General features: G+C 47.7%; 1 protein-coding gene across 2 annotated transcripts in view; it reads left to right on the top strand.

Moving 5' to 3' along the window:
• Window positions 1–19712, top strand: part of SLC6A11 (solute carrier family 6 member 11) — a 306352-nt gene that overhangs the window by 280138 nt on the left and 6502 nt on the right. For both annotated transcript variants that reach the window (XM_019537042.1, XM_019537043.1), the window contains 3 exons: window positions 8675–8777; window positions 13866–13966; window positions 18379–18549. In XM_019537042.1, the coding sequence (XP_019392587.1) occupies window positions 8675–8777; window positions 13866–13966; window positions 18379–18549 (375 nt within the window). The remainder of the gene's footprint in view (window positions 1–8674; window positions 8778–13865; window positions 13967–18378; window positions 18550–19712) is intronic.

Here is a 19712-nt window from a genome sequence, read left to right as displayed (position 1 = left end):
AGCCATGACACTCTCTGGTGGCCACTCAACTCCTGCCCCACTATTGGTCCTCAGTTACCCCCCTTTTTCTCTTTCATGCCACACCCTGATGACTTTTTGTATGCATGTGTTAAAGAGACGGTTCCACAGGTTCCCAGGGTAAGCCCTCTTTCATTTGGCGAGCAGGTCCCTCCTTCCTGTACCTGGCTGACTCCAGTCCTGCCCCTCAAGGATGAAACTGCCCTCCTGGCCCTGTCAGTGTCTTACAGCCTATTTATGACCTCTTTCCACCTCTCTAACCACACCTGTACCTCGCAGATGTTATTCAATGTTCATTTGGAGAACACCTCAGCCTGTCCAGCCTTGGCCCCTTTATTCTGGTTGTGCCCTTCAGCCCAGGTCCACTATCCTGGAACATAGCTTCTGGACCCCTGACTCCTGTCTTGTGCTCTGGGCCAACCCTCAGGCCTCTGGGTCCCCAACACCAGGTTGGGCTGTTCTCCCTGTGGGTCTCCCAGCCTTGGCCCAACTCACTCACTCCTTAGCTTTTTGGCTCCCTGACCCCAGGCTAGGCTGCTTGCCACCAAGTGCCCCACCAGGAACTTCTTTGTAGCCACAACCTGGTCCTCCTCAAGCTCAAAAAAATAAGAGAAATGCAAGCTAGCTGCTTAAGAAACTAGAAGTTTTCCCTACTCATAGATTCATAGGTGTAGGGTCAGAAGGGACCTTGCAAATCTTCTAGTCCGACCCCCTGCCCTGGGCAGGAGAGAAAACTGGGCTCTAATGACCCCAGCTAGGTAATCATCAAGCCTAATCTTAAAGAACCCCAAGGTAGGAGCCAGCACTACTTTCCTTGGAAGTTGGTTCCAGAGTTAGTACTGCGTACAAGCCACACCTCCTTTGAAGCCCTTTGATTCCACCTCCAATGGGTGGCTTGGGTGCCTGACTGTTGGTCTCTGGCAGTCCTTCCATCTCAGGAGCTCCTTTCCCTGAAGCATACAGGGCCAGACTGCATGCTTGGCCTCAGGCACTGGGCTTAGGTGCACTGAAGCCCCACCCCCTCCTGTAAGGTGGCTCCTTAGCAATGTGCATGGGTTTCCACTTGGGCTTGCCGTCCTCTGCTGCAGCAGCCAGCTGCTCTCGCCTCTTAAAGTAACAGGGGACTTGGACCTCGTTACACCACCTTACAATACTTTAGTCTATAGTTCTTTAGCTTACTAATGATGACAAAATGTCATCACAGATGGTGTCAAAAGCCTTGTTAAAAGTCAGATTGTAATGGTAAAGCACATCCAGTGCTCTCTTCCCATGCACATAGCCTGTCATCTTGCTGTAAAAGAAAATCAGCTTCTCAAGCATGACTTGCTCTTGGTGAATTGGTGCTGGCCGTTCCTGATCACCTTGGTATCCTGTAGATCAGGGCTGCCCAGCTTGTAAGTGGAGAGGAGTTGCAAGCTGCAAAATCTGCTCCAGTGTGGGCCAGGTGCCCCTGAGGTCAAATGCTGAGTGGGTGCATCACCCCTCTCCCATACCACACTACGCACTGATGCTACACACTCCCCACTATGTTCAAGTCTTCCAGTGTCCATATTGTACTTCTTTCCTTTCTTCTTTGCCTAACATTTTTGAATTATATCATAGCATCATCACTACTATTCAGATTGCCTCCCATCTTCACCGTCTCAACCAATTCCTCCTTGTTTTCAAGAAGAGCTTCTCCCCTAGTTGGCCTCTCTTTCACCTGTACCAAAAAGTTCTCTCCCCACCACCTTAACCACCTTCATCTTCAGAGCAGCACTAAATCTTCCCAGTATTTGTGTTGCATGGCTTCACCTTTTTTACCAATAGAGTGTAGGTCCTTCTTTTCTAGTACAAGGACTTCATAGATGTTCTTTACTTGGATGGCTAGGGCCTCAGAAAAGGAATGCTGACTGTTGCCAGGGGTGACAACCTACCAATTTTCTCTTTCCTGAGACTCCAGGTCTTCCTTGTTCTCCAGTGTGTTCTCTGGCTGACCCTCTTCTTCAGTCCTGCAGATCTTCCAGACCTTGTGGTCACAGATATTTCATAGCATAGCCATCTCTTCCTGCAGCCTCCTTACCTGGTTCCTGAAGGAATCCACCAGGAGGCATGTCTTACACTGCAGGCACTCTCCCATCTACCCATCTTCTGCAGTGAGAACAGCAGCCTGTACTCCTTTTAATGCCACACCAGGACCGAGGTGGAAGCCTTTGTCCCACCTGGACAGAGCCTGAACAGGTACAGGCAGAGGAACTGTTGGCAGTGGTGCTGTTATGATGCCTTCCAGACATCTGGAAATGGGGGCATTTGTTCTGCTGGTATCTCCTAGAGAGTTCTTTTTCCTTTCTTGCCTGCTGCTGTTCAAGCTTACAGTGAAAAAAAATGCTGGAATGCAGTTTAGCAGCCCCCTCCCCCCACTGCAAACTCAGGTAGATGACCTGTTGTCAGCCATTCTTGGATTAATGGGTGTGCAGCAGTTTTGAATGGTGATTTTATCTAAGACTGTATAGTCCACACAGCTTAAGCAAGCCATCCTTCTTTAGTTAAGAAGACTGGGTTCCTGGGTGGAGATATGGAGGGCCTAATGAACTCCTTGAGGGCCTTGAGATCTAGTTTGAGGAGGGATGTGTCCAAAAGGGATTTGTGTACCTGACACAATGTCAGTGGGGCAATGATGAGTGATGTGGGGGAAACTGGCCTTCCCCCTTCTTATCAAACATATTAGCCAGGTCCCAGTACTTTCCAGGGGGAGATAGGTCACTGACTGTCAGACTAGAACCCTCCAGTGGTGCAGGCTGAATTCCCTCTACAGATGAAACAGAGAGCCTAGCAGTTTGGGGCCTGATCTGCACCCTGACCTGGGACACTTCCCTGAAAACTTGTCCATCTACAGTAAACAGAACCAAATCAGAGTTCCCTCTGCCAACCACAGAATATTGAGGTTATGGCATGACAGCCAAGGTGTCCCCACAATGGTTGAAAAGTCAGGGGAATTAAATAAATAGAAAACAAGGAGCTTCTAGTGTTCTCCTGTATTTCCGGGGAGACCATTTCCTGGGTCACAGGGCCCAGAGGGCAGGGTGAACTGTTCACTGGCTGCTATATCAGCAGTCTGTTTCAGCCTAACTATATGGCAAAGGCCAAGACCATAAAATTCCCCAAGGGACTCATGTCCAAAAGGGCCAGCTGGGATATGTCAGCTATAGTCAGATGCTGTAAGCAGAGGGGAACCTTAGTCTCTTGCAGGGGTTCTGGTACATGTCAGAAGGGCTAAATGAAGAATAGGCAGCCGGCTTTGGTATTGCAATTCCTTCCAGACATCTCACTGATTGTTCTTCTGCTTCCTCCTAGAAATTCCTTCTTCCTCTCAGCCTGCTACCTTCTACCAAAAAACTGGGCTGGTTGGTTTCATGACAGTGAGCTGGAGGGACAGATCTGAGGAAAGTTCCCAGCCTCTTCACAGTACAGGCAGAGACCTTCTGAATATCATTCCCCTTTTCTTTTAGGGACAGCCTCTTTCTTATTGTCTCCATCTGTATCGGCTCCACTAGTGGTAGTGTAGACCCTTCTGAGTTTCTGGAAGGTCCTAGATGCTGGGGTGTGGCCCACTTGTTTTACCGATGTGGTGACAGAAGAACAGCAATATGAATTTTAAAGTCAGTAAGCCCATCCAGGGTTGGCAGAAGCTCAACTTGTGCTAGCTCATCCTGGATATCCTCATGGAGCTCCTGCTGTAAATGAAAGTGCTGAGCTGCCATATGCCATTCTATATCTGTGGGTAGGTGCCCAAATTCATCAGTATAAATGGACACAGAGTAACAGACCTGACTTTTGTATTTCACCATGTAGGTCATGCACGGATCCCCAAAGATTCCAGCTATTACCTCGATAAAGGCTTGAGGACTCCAAGAGCAGGGAGGCCCAGGATAGGGCATGTCAAGTCCAGAGACCGATTATCAGCCCCAACCTGGCAACATCTGAGGTTTATGTTCTGCGGCACAGTCAGAAAGCTAGGCAGCATTGATTAATGAATCCCCAGAAGCTACAGGGGTCCCCATTGAATTTACCTGGTAGGGGAATCTTAGGTTCATGGTTTGCTGGAGGGACTACTTGAACAGTCAAACCTGGGAGAGGGGTGCTCAGGGCTTTCAGGGCTGTGGTTGGGCTTCCAAATCTTGCAGTGCAACCAGTAGTTCAGTCCCAGAGATATGACCCGGTGGCTGATTCATCTTGCCATAGTCTCACCAAGTTATAAATTAGCAGCTGAACAAGCTGTCAGAGTCCACAGAGGCATTATGCCTAGTAGTTAGAATGGGGAAGCATTACCAGCATCTGTAGTCAGGGGGCAAGCTGAGGTCAAACCAGGGTTCATGCATGGGCATAACCAGAAGTGATTGTCAGGAAAATAGTCAAGCTCAAACCAGGTTCAAGCAACATAGGCAGTGTTACTGGAGTCACACAGGCAAGAGCTAGGCCTGTGTGAAGCGACTAGTATTCGCTTCAGATTCGGATTCAGATGATTCAAGGGACAGCGATTTGATTTGGGGATTCAAATCACTGTCCCAAATCAATTCAACCGAATCTGATTCAGAGACTTGGCAGCTGCCGAATCTCTGAATCACCTAGACCCATCCCCCACCTACTGTCCCAGACTGGCAATGGCCGCACTGCCCACCCCAGCTCCTGGCACTTGGGGGGAAAAAAAGACCTGGTTCACTGGGTGCTGCTGGGTGGGGGGGCAATCCCTGCTGTCCCCCACAATGCAAGGGGAGCTCTGCACAAGCCCCCCAATCCCCCCTGCTCCCTCAGCCCCCTCATTGACTGCCCTGCCTGCCCCAGCTCTGGCCCTTTAAAAAAAAGATGAGAAATCCCCTGAACTCACCATTTCTGCCCAGTGGGGATGATCGTCACTGCCCCCCCACTGAGTGGGGGGCTATTTCATGAGCCCCCTGAAGCCCCACTGTAGGTGCAGTGAGTCCCAGGGGTTCTCCTCTTTTTAAAACGACCAGAGTTGGGGCAGGCAGGGCAGCCATGGTAGGGGTGGAACATTGTGAAGAGCATGAGGGGGCTCATGCAGAGCCCCTCACACAGCATGGGGCAGTGGGAGGCAGCAAGGATTGCCCCCCGCAGTCCCTGGTGAACGGGGCTTTTTTTAAAGCACTGGGAACTGGGGCAGGCAGGGCAGGTGGGGATGGGGCCTGGCAGGGGTCCCCCCCATGGTTCCCTTCCTACTCCTCCAGCCCCTTACTTACCAGCTCTGAGTCCAGCTGCAGCTCCCTGCTGCTGCCAGCAGGGGCTGTCCAAGGCATTGAAGCTCTCCAAATTTTTTCTGAAGATTCAGAGAGTTTTGAATCAATTCAGACCATTTAATTGGTCCCCTGATTTGATTCAGAATCAGATTCAACCACCAAATTGGGCTGAATCTCCTCTGAATCAAATCAACACCCAAAGCATCACACAGCCCTAGCAAGAACTACACACATACTGAAGCCAGTTTGTGGCGCAGCAGGGCCCAAGTGCTGCAAGAGCTCCTTAAAAGCATCCCTAAAACCAATCAGCCAGCTGAGGCTCAGGTGGCCTTTCTGAGGAGGTTGAGTGTTGCTGACCTAGTTACTCAGCTGCAGGGCAGAGGCCTTGCAGAAACAGACAAAAGTCACCATTCAAGTACAAGTACAGCATAGTCCAAAAAATGTTCTTAGCTTTTATTCAACATTTGAAAAACAGCACTGATTGACAGATAAACTTGGTAACTATTTTAGCCAGTGATTCATAGGCATGGAAATGCCAAAGACTCTATACCATCCCTCTGCTCATCCCATCATTTCTCTCCAGACACTGTATGCTAATCCCATCTGATATGGTATTTTGATATTGGCAGCCATCCCCTCCGGTATCAGAGCAATGGTGAATATACCAGTAAAGAAAGTCTGGTAAAACTAAAAAGAATATTTGTGATCATTTAACTTTCACTTAAAAACATCAAAAGAAGACCTCAAGAAGAATAAAAAATACAGATACAAAGGTCACCTATACATGTGCCAGATGTCTGCTCTGATAAATGCCAATTAGCACACAACAGAGCAGACTCAATTAATTAAGTTTGCTGGAACATGTTAATTAATGCATTCCAGCAGTCTCCGCTTCTTGTCTATTCAGCATCACCATGTTTCAAAATGGCAATGGAAGCATTTTAACTAAAGCTCATCAAACAAGCTTTAGTTCAAGTGCTCCTCCCACCATTTTGAAATGCAGGATACTCAATACATGTTACACTGCTGGCACTTTAATTAAAGCAGCTATCAGAGCCATTCTGATTAAAATGCCTCCCCCCCCCCCCCCCCCCGGAGCTTGTATCTAGACACCCAAAATGGGTAACACCTGGCTGAATGACAGCATTTCAGAGAGGGAGCTAAAAGTCTTGGAAGATCAGAAACTCAGTAAGAGTCTGTAGTGTGATGCAGCTGCACCTGGGCAAGTGCAGATCCGGGCTGCATCAATAGAAGCATTAGGTGCAAGACATGGGAGGTGATAGTGCCTCTTTACTCAACGCTGGTTTGGCCTTATGTAGAGTACTGAGTGTGCCTTTTTGGCTGCATATTTTTAAAAGGACATGGGGAAGTTAGGGTTCCAGAAGTGAGCACAAAAATTATAAAGGACTTGGAAGGCAAGTCATCCAAGGAGAGACTGAAGGAGCTAGGGGTGTTCAACTTGTAAAAAAGGCACTTTAGAAGTGAGATGATAACAGTCTTCAAATATCTAAAGGGCTGCCATAAAGAAGAGAAAGAACACCTCATACCATTGGGTTAAAGTTGCAGCAAAGTATGTTTAAATTGGATATCTGGAAAAACTTCTTCACTGTTAGAACAGTGAGGCTGTGGAATAGACTGTCTAAGGAAATTTCAGGAAGTGGATGGATACAAATTTGTCAGGGATGATCTAGGAGGAGCTATGCCTGTGGTGCTCTGTAAAGAATAATAGACAGATTGCTTGGAAGTAATGAGAAATGCTCTTCAGCCTAGAGCAGTTAGATATTGGAGAGAACCATGCTCAGCAGCAGGAGAATAAAGCAAAGATCCACAACAGGCTTAGGCTGAAAGAGCATTAAAGGAGCTGGAATGATTTTATAGAGGAGATACAGAAAGGGAAGCTCAAGCTGTCCAGTAAGAAAGTGTGATGTGTGGCATTATTCTTGCTGTCTCCACATTGAAGCCAGAATATAAGGTGTTTATTTTTAAACTGTGCTTCTGGGATGTCCTTGTTGCCATGTGGAATAGGGATGAAATGTTTTTCCTCCTGCTGCTACAGGTGCTGGGGAGGAGGAGTCAGGGGCTGTGCCTTCCTCAGCAGCTTTGGGTGGAGAGTCAGATAGATCACCACATTTGGGATCAGAAAGGAATTTTACCTCATGGTCAGAATGGTAGGGACTTTGTGGGAGGGGTTTGTCTTCCTCTGTTAAATTGAATGGATGACCATAGGTGGTGGAAGGAGGATGCTAACTGGGCTTAGCCCTCCCAAATGTGGGGCAGTGGTAGGGCTGCAAGGCAGCCCGGCCAAGGGCTTCTGGCAGCTGCAGCAGAGGCGGAGAGGGAGTGGGGCTGGGGCTGGGGCTAAGGGAGGGGCAGGTACTCCACAGCCGGCAGGGTGCAGGACTGAGCCACAGGCAACTTGTCTGGAGGGGGTGGCTCCTGCTACACCCCAGGAGGCATGGCGGGCATATGCCCCTGCATTTGCGTGGGGCAAGACAGGCTGCTGCTGCAGGCTGGGGCCAGGGCTTTGGCAGCAACACTGGGAGGGGGTTACAGGATGAGTGCAGCCACCCCAAAAGTTGCCATAGCCCCCCCCAAGCCACTTCCCAGTGCCACCACTGCCCACCCCAGCAGAGCTTGGACCCCTCTCCAGGAAGAGCCTGGCACTGCCCCGGCCCCAGCCTGCAGCAGCAGTCCACCCTGACTCACACAGATCCAGAGGCACATGCCTCCTGGGATGCATGCAGTGGCGGGAGTTGCTACCCCTCTCTGCGCACTGAGATGAGCCACGGCTTCATCCTGTGCCATAGGGTGGGTGCAGGTATCCCAAGGGCTCCGTCCCCTCCAGCCCAGTGGCAACCGAGGCTGGCCGCACTCTGGCCTTTGGATCCGGGGCCCCCCTGGGCGGTGTGGGTGTGGGGCTGGGGCTGGTGTGGGGAGGCAGCTGGGTCCAGTTCAAGGGTAGGGGGTGGCAGATTCATTAGTATGGGAAGTGTCAGGAATAACTGCAGGCGCGGGGAAAGAGGGGCCATACAGGCGCAGCGGGCCCCGGCCCCAATTCTGGCTCTGCTCCCCTCCAATGCATCCCAATTTTTTTCAGTGGTTAAAAGCTTGGCACATTGTCAGTGAAATTTAAAATACAGTGGAATTATAAAAATATTTCAGAGGTAGCACTTTATCTTCACAAGTTGAACTAAAATGCTGCTCATTTGTTCTGGTCCTCATTCCCTATCCCTTGCTTTGATGTTTACTGTATTAATTAAAATATGCAAAATATAACAGGTCAAGGGAATCTTGTCAGGGAAATAATAGATTGACTGGATTAAAATCATACTTATGCAAAATATTTCATATTATGTAAAATATTCTCATTGGGCATCAGTTATCTATTTCAGTTTCCTGTTTTATTTTTTGTTTTTTTTTTAAAGGGTGGAATGTACGTTTTCCAGCTGTTTGACTCCTATGCGGCTAGTGGAATGTGCCTTCTTTTTGTTGCTATATTTGAATGTATCTGCATAGGCTGGGTTTATGGTGAGTTACTAAATACTATTATGTTCCATCTGTATGAAAATTGTTCACTTCTTCAGAGCCTAATTTAGGTAGTGCAGGTCCTCTGTCACACCATGGTCCTTAGAGCTCCTAACACAACTCTGCCTCTTTACCTTACCTTCCGCTAGAATCGGCACTGTCAGGAGCAATCTTTTCCCTTCCAAACAGATAGAAGCAATGGCATGGGCTTTTTCACCTCCCCACATTCCCCTGCCCCCCCACCTCTCAGAAGGGGCAGCCTTAGTGTTCACCTGGAACCCCTCAGGGGGCATGTCTCCACACAATAGTGTATTACTGCACAGAAGACTAATTTGCTGTGCAGTAAAGCATCATTGTCTACATATGCATGGCAGGTAGGGTGCAGTAGATCAATTTACTATGCAGCTGGATAGTCCTGTGAAATACAAATGGTATCCAACAGTGCAGTAAAGTACTACACTTGCATGCATGTGTAGATGATGACACTGAGATTATCCTACTCTGGCTCAAATTAGTTTACTCTGGCTTAAAATCATGTCTACACATATATTTGATCCAGGATCAGTTTATTTGTGAGTGAACTACTCAAGAGTATACAGTCCTGGACAGGTGTCTGCACATGCAGGGAAGTGGAAGAAGATTTGCTGCTAATGGCAGCAAACTGCTGCCACTTCCTGGGATCCTGCAATGGGCCCTGCACATCACCAGGGTGTGCTCTAGGCTCTCCCCGGGTATTAGCCCAAGGGCTGGCAAGGAGCAGAGGGCCAGGAGACCTAGCCAGGTCTCCTAACCAGGGCTGGGACATTGCTCCCTGTCCCCTGTGGGCTGTTGTCTCCTAGCCAGGGCTGGGACATTGCTCCCTGTCCCTTGTGGGCTGCCTGCTGCTGAGGTCTGGACAATGTCTCCGTGCCCCAGCAGCAAGAAGCACTTGGTCCCAGCTCCCCTATCGGGGCAGGGGACTTAGAAAGAGCTGCAGGGGAGGGGCAGGTCCCAGCATTCTGCTCCATCTGCTGGTGTAGCAGCTAGCTCACTGCTATCTGCCCCACTGGTGAATTGGGACAGGGGGCTTGGATGTGCCCTATCCCTGCAGCTCTTTCCAAGCCCCCTGCCCCCTGCCTCAATCACCTGATATGGGTACTGGGCTGGGACCTGCCCCTGACTGGGACAGTTACCAGACCCCGCTCCATGATAGTTAGGCAGGGGCTAGGATACCTGTTACCCACTCAATCCTATGAGTGTGAAACTGGGTGAAGACAAGGCTGGAGAACCTGTTCCTCACAGCTCCTATTGTTCAGAGCTGGACACGGAACAGGCTGGGGAGCCCATTCCCCACCCAGTTCTACGTTTGTGGAGCTAAGCAGGGTATAGGGTCTCCAGCTTGTTCCCCACCCAGCTTTGCAATCACAGAACTGAGTAGGAAACAGGATCCCCTGCCCTTGCCAGCAGGGAGCTCCTAGTGCCACCCTGGCCATTGGACTAGCACTGGGAGATCCTAATTTCCCAGGCCAAGCTTTGCAGTCACAGGGCTTGGGCTGGGAAACCCTTGTCTCCCAGTGCCAGCTCCATGATCATGGGGCCATCTCTGAGAGGGCCTTATCTCCCAGCCTGAGCTCTGCAGCCACGGGGCTCGGGCTTGAGGACCCTTAGCTCCCAGGGCCAGCTCTATGGTCATGGGGCTGGCACTGGGAGATCCTTATAAGGATAAGATAAAGATAAGGATCTCCCAGCTCCCCACTCCTCAATCATGATGGCCAAGCAGGGGCTGGGAGATAAAGATCTCCCAGCCCCCCTGTTCCCTGATTGCGATCTCAGAGTGGTGGGCTTAGTGATCCCTGCTGCTGGGGAAAGAGGACAAAGTCCCTGCCTAGGCTCCAGTGGCAGAGTCTGCCCCAGCAGCAGGCAGCTCCCAGGGGCAGAAAACAATATCCCAGCCCCCTGGTGGCCAGCAGACCAGGAGCAGATTTGCTCCATGCCAAGCCTCTGCATGAATGCTACTTTCACCATTACTAATCAGAAGTAAATTTCCTACTTGCATTTGCAGGTAGCAAATTTACTTGCAATTAGCAAGGTTTATTTCATCTTGGAGGAAGGGTAGCAAAAAGGTGCAGCAACCCCTTTGGCTCAGCAGGGAACTTGAGAACCTGCTACGCCTCAAAAGATAGACTTATAAAGGAAGAAAGGCTGAAAGTACCACCAAGGAGGAGTACTCAGCACTGGTCCATACCTGCAGGGAGCAGATCAAGAAAGCCAAAGCTGCAACCAAGTTCCATCTGGCCACACATATCAAGGATAACAAAAAGTCCTTTTTCAGATAAGTAGGGAGTCAGAAAAGAAGCAAGAGTAACACTGGACCCCTGCTGAACCAAACGAGACAACTGATAACCGACACTAAGGACAAGGCCAAGCTGCTCAATGAGTACTTCGTGTCAGTCTTTCATCGGTCCAATGGAAGCTCCCTTCCTAGAAAGACACAGGATGGCCAGGGTGAGGGCGTATTTATATCCAGCATTGGTGTTGATCTAGTAAAGGTCACCTCAAGATGCTGGACACCTTCAAGTCAGCTGGTCCAGACAGATTACACCCTAGAGTACTCAAGGAGTTGGCAGGTACCATAGCCCAACCATTGGCAAAAATATTTGAAAGACTGGAAGAAGGCCAATGTGGTACCCATTTTCAAGAAAGAACAGAAAGTAGATCCCAGGAATTACAGGCCAATCAGCTTGACCTCAATCCCCAGCAAGATTCTGGAGAAAATTATCAAGGAGACCTTTCTGGATAAGCTGGCTGAAGGGATAGCCAGCCTGGGTCTGTCGTGGGTAGATCTTGCTTGACCAATCTCACCTCCTTCTGTGACCAGGTGACATACCACCTGGACAAGGGAGAAGATATTGACGTCATATTCCTGGACTTTAAAAAAGCTTTTGATCTGGTGTCCCATGACATCTTCACAGAAAAATTGGCCAGCTGTGGCCACGGCTTCACCACAGTCCAAGGTCAGACCCAGACAGTAGTAATCGATGGTAGCAAATCATCATGGCTCTCCGTGAATAGTGGAGTCCCCCAAGGCTCTGTCCTTGGACTGGTTCTTTTTAACATCTTTATCAATGATGTGGACATTTGTGTCAGAAGCACACTGGCTAAATTCGCCGATGACACTAAACTTTGGGGCATAGCATCCACACCTGAGGACAGGCTAGTGATCCAGGCTGACAGATGAACTTAGTAAGTGGGCAAATACAAACCTGATGACATTCAATACTGATAAATGTAAGGTACTCCACCTCAGGAGAAAAAACCTGCAGCATGCGTATAGACTCAGCAGTGCTACGCTTGGTAACATCACACCTGAAAGAGACTTGGGGGTCATGAATGACAAGATGAACATGAGCCACCAATGCAATGTCGTAGCTGGCAAAACAAACAATACTGTGGCTTGCATCCATAGATGCTTCTCGTGTAAATCTCAAGATGTCATCCACCCACTGTACTTGGCCTTGGTGAGGCCGCAGCTGGAATGCTGCATCCAATTCTGGGCTCTGCAATTCAAGAAGGATGTTGAGAAGCTTGAGGGAGTCCAGAGGAGAGCCACACATGTGATCAGGGGGCAAGAGAATAGGCCTTATGATGAGAGATTGGGAGCCACGGGACTCTTCAGCCTGGAAAAGCACAGGCTCGGGGGGGGACCTGGTGGCTGCTTATAAGTATGTAAGGGGTGTACCTCAGGATCCGGAAGAATGTCTGTTCACCAGAGCGCCCCAAGGGAAAACAAAGGCCAGTGGTAATAAACTCCTCCAAGACTGTTTTAGGCTGGACATAAGGAAAAATTTCTTTACTGTTCGAGCTCCCAAGACCTGAAATAGACTCTCTTCAGAAGCAGTGCAGGCACCTACTGTGGACTCATTCAAGAAGCATTTGGATGCTTATCTTGCTGGGATCCTTTGACCCCAGCTGACTTCCTGCCCCTGGGGCAAGGGGCTGGACTTGATGATCCTCGAGGTTCCTTCCAGCCCTAACATCTATGAAATCTATGAATCTATGAAATATATGACATTTTTCAGTAAGGATGTGCATGTGTAGATGTACATCCTTACTAGGGCTGTGCAAAGCTTCAGTCCTTGATTTGATTCGGCAGAGATTCAGCCTGATTCAGTGGCTGAATCTCCAAATCCAAAATGAATCAGAGGGCACTTGAATCTCTCTGAATTGAACTGGAACTGTCTGAATCGACTAGGAGACTTTTGGAAAGATTCGGCAATTTTCTACATATGTGTAGGTAGCAGGCGGCTCATGAGTGCTGTCATGCTGGGGTGTATGGAGTGTCCCATGGAAGCACGGGGGGCTCCCCAGTGCACTCAGCAGCAGACCCAGAAGTGGACCAGAAGCCAGGGAGTGCTTTGCAGGGACCTCTGCATTCCCCTGGCTCAGTGACTTGTGCCTCCTGGACCTGGGGGGAGCACCCAGGGTCCCCCCATGGCTGATCGCTGAGCCGGTGTTGGGCACGGGGGGTGGGGGAGCAGTGCACTCCATGGTAGACTCAGAAGTAGACTGGAAGTACTTTCAGCTGAGCATGTAGAGGGTCCACCTGCACTCCTGTAGGATGCTCCATGTGCCCAGCATCACAGCATTCACAAGCCATGCTGGTACCTCGAGCTATGTAGAAAAAACTTTTAAAGCTGTGTCTATGTCCAAATTGCTGATTCTCTGAATCAGCATTGAATCTTCAGATTTGGATTTGGCCAAATAAAATCAGGGACAGTGATCCAAATCAACAAATTGAATCACTGTCCCTGATTCAGGCCTTATCTGAATTGAATAGGGCCTGCTTTGGGCACCGCTAATGCTTACTGCACAGTAAGTAAACTATGCTCCTTCACAGTAAAGTGTCTTGTTGTAGATGCACCCAGTAATTCCATGTGTAGACATGCCCAAGATCTAGGATGGCATCTTTAGGGCCATGTTTTCTCAGCCTTGTTCTTCTAACCCTTTTCATTTCCACATTAAATAATCTTAGAATTCCCCTCTCCCTCCCTCCCCCGCTACAATTTCATAAATATAATTCTACAACAGTGTTTGTTTTGGTTTGCTGGGCAGGCAGCAATCGCTTCTATGAAAACATTGAAGATATGATTGGATACAAGCCATTGACATTAATTAAATGGTGTTGGATGTTCCTAACTCCTGGTATTTGTGCTGTAAGTATTAAAAATCTGAATTTAAGAATACATTGGGTTTTCTGCAGCTTTTTTTCAAAAGTTTGCTGCTAATGGACTGTGTCAAAGGAGAAGCAGTCCTCATGAATATATTGCATACATTTTAAGGAACCTTGCAATAGGGTTGATTTAAATTAATTAGTTGTATATGCCTTTACACAATTCTAGTATTTCCATTAATAGGAAAAAATACAACTAGATACCTGAAGTGTTCAATTTAGTAGTGGCTTCCCTGTGCTGCTTTGCTAAGAAATCTTGTGTCTGTCCCCTTCAAATTCTTCTAGGTCCTTATGGATAAGTTTCAAAGGTTTAAGGGGTAAGGTAAACATATACTTCATTAAGTATTTATCTGAACAATTTATTGCTTCTCCTACTAATTCTCTTAATTCTTCAGTTCTTCCATCCCCGTCTCTCCCTTTTACTTATCTTTGGACAAACAAATGACCTTCAGAAAAGCCCTGATCTCCTACCCCTCCGAGTGAAGTTTTAGTAGTAGATAAGGCTTTACACTTGTATGGATGAAAAAGAAGCTGACCAACCAGTAGTACTGATACTTTGTCCTATGCTACAGAAACTGTAACCATGACCCAGTAAAGCACCAACTGTGCATGTTAGCACTTTTAACTTGGAGGCTAGGCACCAAACAATCCACTAAGTGCACCAAAGTATTTAAGAGGTTAAAATTACTCCATAGTCATGGGCCATACCACTTGCTGGTGCAATCCACTGACTATTAAATGGGTGACTGGAACATAGGACTGAAAGAGACCTCTCTAGCCACTAAGTCCAGTCCCCTCTCTTTACAGGCACCCATTAACCAGAGAAATCCCCCAAATAACCCCTACCAACCCTTACCCACAACGTACAATGAACAACATTGAAAACACCAAAACTACACTATAAAATGCCACAGGCAAAAACAGGTATGTTGAGAGCATTGTCAATGCCCTGCAACTACAATGACAGGGAAGAATTTGGTTACTCAATTCCAGCATTCCTATACATCTAAACAAGTGAATATATACATATTTCCTTACTTGTGTGTCCAAGAATATCTTGGCTTATTAAAACTGCCACAAATAACATACTTTATTTTGTTGTATGTATTGTACGTTTGTCTTTGCATTTCTCTCATCAAGACAACATGACTTGGGTTCTCAGATCGCAGTTTTGGGTTGCAAACACTACAGTGGAGCATTTCATTTATTTAAAAATAAAATTCAGCTTCCTTTCCAGGCTTTAAGATGGCATTTGTGAAAACATTTCTGGGTTTTGGGGGTTTTTTTGGGGGAGGGGGGAAGGGGGGTTGTAGAGCATGTCTTAGCAGCTTCTAAATTTTGTGTCAAATTTGCTTTGCTGGTAACCTTTTTAATAAAACATTACCTCTCTCCTCTATCTTCAGGTCAATTACCAAAAGCAGTCACAACACCTAAAATGTTAGTTAAGGCCTTGTTATGTGTTAATCGTAGGCAACTCCGGAAACTCTTTGCCCTTAGATTCTCTACACATTAATATTTAAAACTGGTTTTAAGTGCTTTTGAGGCACTCCACTCCAAGGAAGGTTTATCTCTTTTCTGTGTTACCCAATACATGTTACACTAATGCGTAGCCACTCTTGGCTGCATGTTACTGTGAACACCCCACCTGCTGGCCTGGATCAAGCCCCGTCCTCCACAACAGCCCAGAACCCCACTCACTGCCCCATCTCCCCTGCCCACCCCAATCACTTGTAGCTGGCCATGCTGTCTGGCCCCAGGGGAGCAGGCAGGGAAGGGTTAACCTGCCTGCCTGCCTGTCACTGTTGCCATGGCTGCTGCTGCTTTCTGGGCCAGGCTCAGTCCAAAGAAGAGCAGCAGTCTAGCAGCAATGGAGGCCAGACAGGCAGATTGTTTGTTTACCTGCTCCCCTGGGACAGACACTACGGCCAGCTACAAGTAAGCAGGAGGGTGGGCAGAGTTTTCCCCTCAATAAGCAAAATGAAGAGAGAACTTTTGGGGAAGGGGAGAAGCCAGGAATGGGAGGTGGGAAAGGATTCTTACCTTTCAGTCCACCAGGCTCCTGCTGGCCTGAATATGTGACTCCTTCAAACTCAATCTAACACTAACATGGATCAACATTTGAGCAGTGTACAGTGTAACATGTAACAAGGCTCTTAGAAGGACTGCTAAATGTTTCTTACTGCATTTAGAAAAGGGAGGAACTCTGCAGCTTTACGAGATTGCAAAGTCTACTGTCATTAAACTAAACAGCATAGAGGGCAAAAGAAAGAAAAAGAGGATAAATTGAATTGTTGGTAAAACCGAGTCCATTGTTGCATCCTCAGGGTTTAGGTAATAAGATCCTTCATTTGCAATGCATAAATAGTAGTGGAATACAGTGAACAGAGCATCAAAATGGGTTTCATGTGAACTTGGTGCCATTTTCAGCTCTGCCACTGAGCATACGGGTTTGGAAATTCACTGTACTGCTTTCAATTTCCTAATCTGTAACATGAGAATAATAATGCCTGTCTTCATAAAGTGCTTTTAGATCAATAAATGAAAAGTGCTGTTTTCTAATTGTTGCTATTTTTTACTGTTGTATTCTATTACTTGGTGTAAATCATAAGGATCTGGACAGGCATAACGTTCAGCTGCTTGGAAAGCTTAGGGAGGAGTTGCCACTGGAGAGCACACATCAGCTGTTACAATTGAATTGCTTTGACTGCTTGTTCCTACAGTGCTATAAATAACACGCTAAAGCTCTTTTGCTTTAACCCAGAATGAAATAGGGTTTAATTTAACCTGTGTTCCAGTCACCCACCTGAATGAAAAAGGATTAAAGTTACAGGGCATTTCTACATATGCTATTAATGTACAGCAAGGTTACTGCACATTAAAAAAAGGCACAGTAAACTGCCCCTGGGAAAGGGTCTACACATGCACTGGCTTGGAACAATTTTTCTCCTGAGCAGAGCAGTTGAGACCAGGGATGTTCCTGGCCCCCTGCCTTGCTCTGCCCTGTTGCAGCAGCCAGGGGGAGATTCAGGCTCCCCTGGGTGCCAGGCCAGGGCTGGCAGGGAGCAGATGGCTAGTCCCAATCTCCACATAAGGGGTCAGAGCTGTCCTGGCAGCCAGGACTGCTCAGTCCCAGCCACATGGGGATCAGACCCAATCCCCACATGGCTAGAAGAGACATCCCCAGGAGGGCCCGGATCCCTACATGTCCAGGAGAGGCATCCTCACCTGGCACGGACATCCATGTGGGGATCAGGACCCTTGTGGGGATGCTTCTCCCAGCCACATGGAGATCAGGACCCTCCCAATCCCCACAAGACTGCCAGGCAGCATCCTGCCAAGCAAGGATGCTTCTCTTGGCCATGACAGGATCCAGAGGGTCCTGATCTCCATGTGGTTGTCCCCTCCAGGTGGAGACATCTCTACCAGCCACATGGGGATTTAGACTTCTGATCTGCATATGGCTGCCAGGCAGTATCCCCACTGGGTGGGGACACCTCTCCCAGCCATGTGGGGGTCTGGAGGGTCCCAATCTCCACGTGGTGGGGAGACAGCTGCTCTTGCAGCCAGGACAGCTGCTTGCTACATGGGGCTTAGCCAGGCAGCAGTGGGTGCCCTGCTGCCTGGACTCACCAAGAGCAAATTGTTCCTGGTCAGCATCTACATGTGCATTACTGTGCAGTTGCTAATGCACAGCTAATCTACTGTTTTCGGGTAGTATATAACTCCACATTAGCCTATTTTACTGCACAGTAGTCTAGCACATGGTTACATAGTGACACTTTACTGTGCAGTAGATTAGTCTATTGCTTAGTAAAACATCTCACATAGGCATACTCAGGGAGCCTTTGTTCCACTGACAATGCTATAGGGAGATGCTGATGTAACAGTTACACTGATATTATTTGATACTGGTATAACTAATGTCCATAATATCTGTATGCACAAATATGATCCCTTTTCATGTTCAAGATTTCATATGCAAACCCGCAGATGCAAATAATCAGGGGGTCGAGTCTACTTTGAAAATGCTGTTCTTATATTCTAGCAGTGACAGATTTAAAACCATCTAGTCCATGCATCCTATCACAGCAGGCTGACTGGAACTAAAACTTAATCTAAGTTATGGTTTGCCATCAAAGTACAGGTTTTTGTGTCATCAAACAAAAGTTAAACAGCAGTTAAACTTGAAAACTGCCTCAATAGATGAAAATAAGATATAGCTATCTTTAGATAGACAAAAAAAAGATACTGGTATTTTTCTCACTCTGATTTGAAAGCTTACACAATACTACCAGTCCCCAGAGAGACTGTACTGGCCCATGTAATTATATTATTTCTTGTTTCAGAGACTGTATGGTTTCAAACACAGCTCATTCATTTCTTGCCTTATTTCAGGGAATCTTCATCTTTTTCCTGGTGAAATATAAGCCTTTGAAATACAACAATGTATATACCTACCCTGACTGGGGCTATGGGATAGGATGGATGATGGCCCTCTCATCCATGGTTTGTATTCCTTTGTGGATCTGCATTAAGTTATGGAAGATGGAAGGAACCATTCTAGAGGTGAGATATAAAACAGCAGCTGTTTCAAAAACATAAAAGGGGGCTAGGGAGCATGAATCCTTCTCTTCAAGAGATTAAGTCCAGCAGAGCCAAAAAGAAACATTTTTACTGGAGCTGGATCCTTTGGCTGGACTGAGGGTTATGGGCAAAAGTACATGCTGGTAGAATGGCAGACCTTCTGAAATTCCTTCAGGTTTTTCTCCACCAGCCAGGTAGTAGCTTAGGTAGACATTCTCACTGCAGAGCTTTTCTGAGAAAAAGTCCATCTGTATTTCATACTTATCCTGTTTCATAAAGCATCTGCCAAATTTCCAGTCTGTTTTCAGGGTGATGTTTGGTTCTCAGAAGATTGTATCCTTAGTATCACTTACCTCTATGAGGCATTTGCAGTTCTTGATGCCTTTTGCAACCTTGAGAATACAGATAAGCCAAACAAAGCCAGACACAAATGGAGGAAGTCTGTGTTTCTTTGTCCCTCTTTTATTGAGTATCCTGGTGGGGAGCTTTGCAGGCACTTTGGGAAGAAAGTAGTTTCCATCACAACCCAAACCAATCCCAAAACAGGTTTGGAGAAGCCAGGTCTAAGCATAGCTTAGGTTGGCTGCACACATCTCAGCCCTCCTCCCTTGGCAACAAAGATGACAGAACTAGAAAAGGCAGAACCAGCTAAATGCTTTTGCACCACTTTAGTGGTGTTGGTGTTTGCACGCATTGGTGGTATATCGCACTTTAATTCCAGCCACTGTGGGAAATTTGGTGGCGTAATGTGCCTTAAATGACTTGGGGTGTAGCAAACTAAAACTCCTTCAAGGAGAAATTGCAAGAGCAAATTGTTCCTGGTCAGCATCTACATGTGCATTACTGTGCAGTTCAAGGAGTTTTAGTTTGCTGCCCCTACAGCTGCGGAGTAAAGCCCCAGGCTCTGTGCAGGAAGCCCTGGAGGCAGCCTGGCAGCAGCCTGGGAAAACAGGCTTCACCCAAGAAAAGCATTTAGCCTGATCTTTTTTTTTATCCCCCACTCGAGCCTGCCTGAGCTGCATGGTGCTTCCCTCTGTAGCTGCGGTGGCTCCCAGGACTGCTTGACCCAGGTGCTTGTGGGTGGGTGCCACCTGGGGGGAGGCCACCACTGCCAGAGGGAAACACCAGCCCCTACCCACAGCCCA

This window comes from Crocodylus porosus, unplaced genomic scaffold (genome assembly GCF_001723895.1).
Source record: "Crocodylus porosus isolate Cpor-Errol unplaced genomic scaffold, CroPor_comp1, whole genome shotgun sequence".
NCBI lineage: Eukaryota > Metazoa > Chordata > Crocodylia > Crocodylidae > Crocodylus > Crocodylus porosus.
Note: the sequence above shows the minus strand (reverse complement) of the source record. Positions and strands in the feature narration are given on the sequence as shown.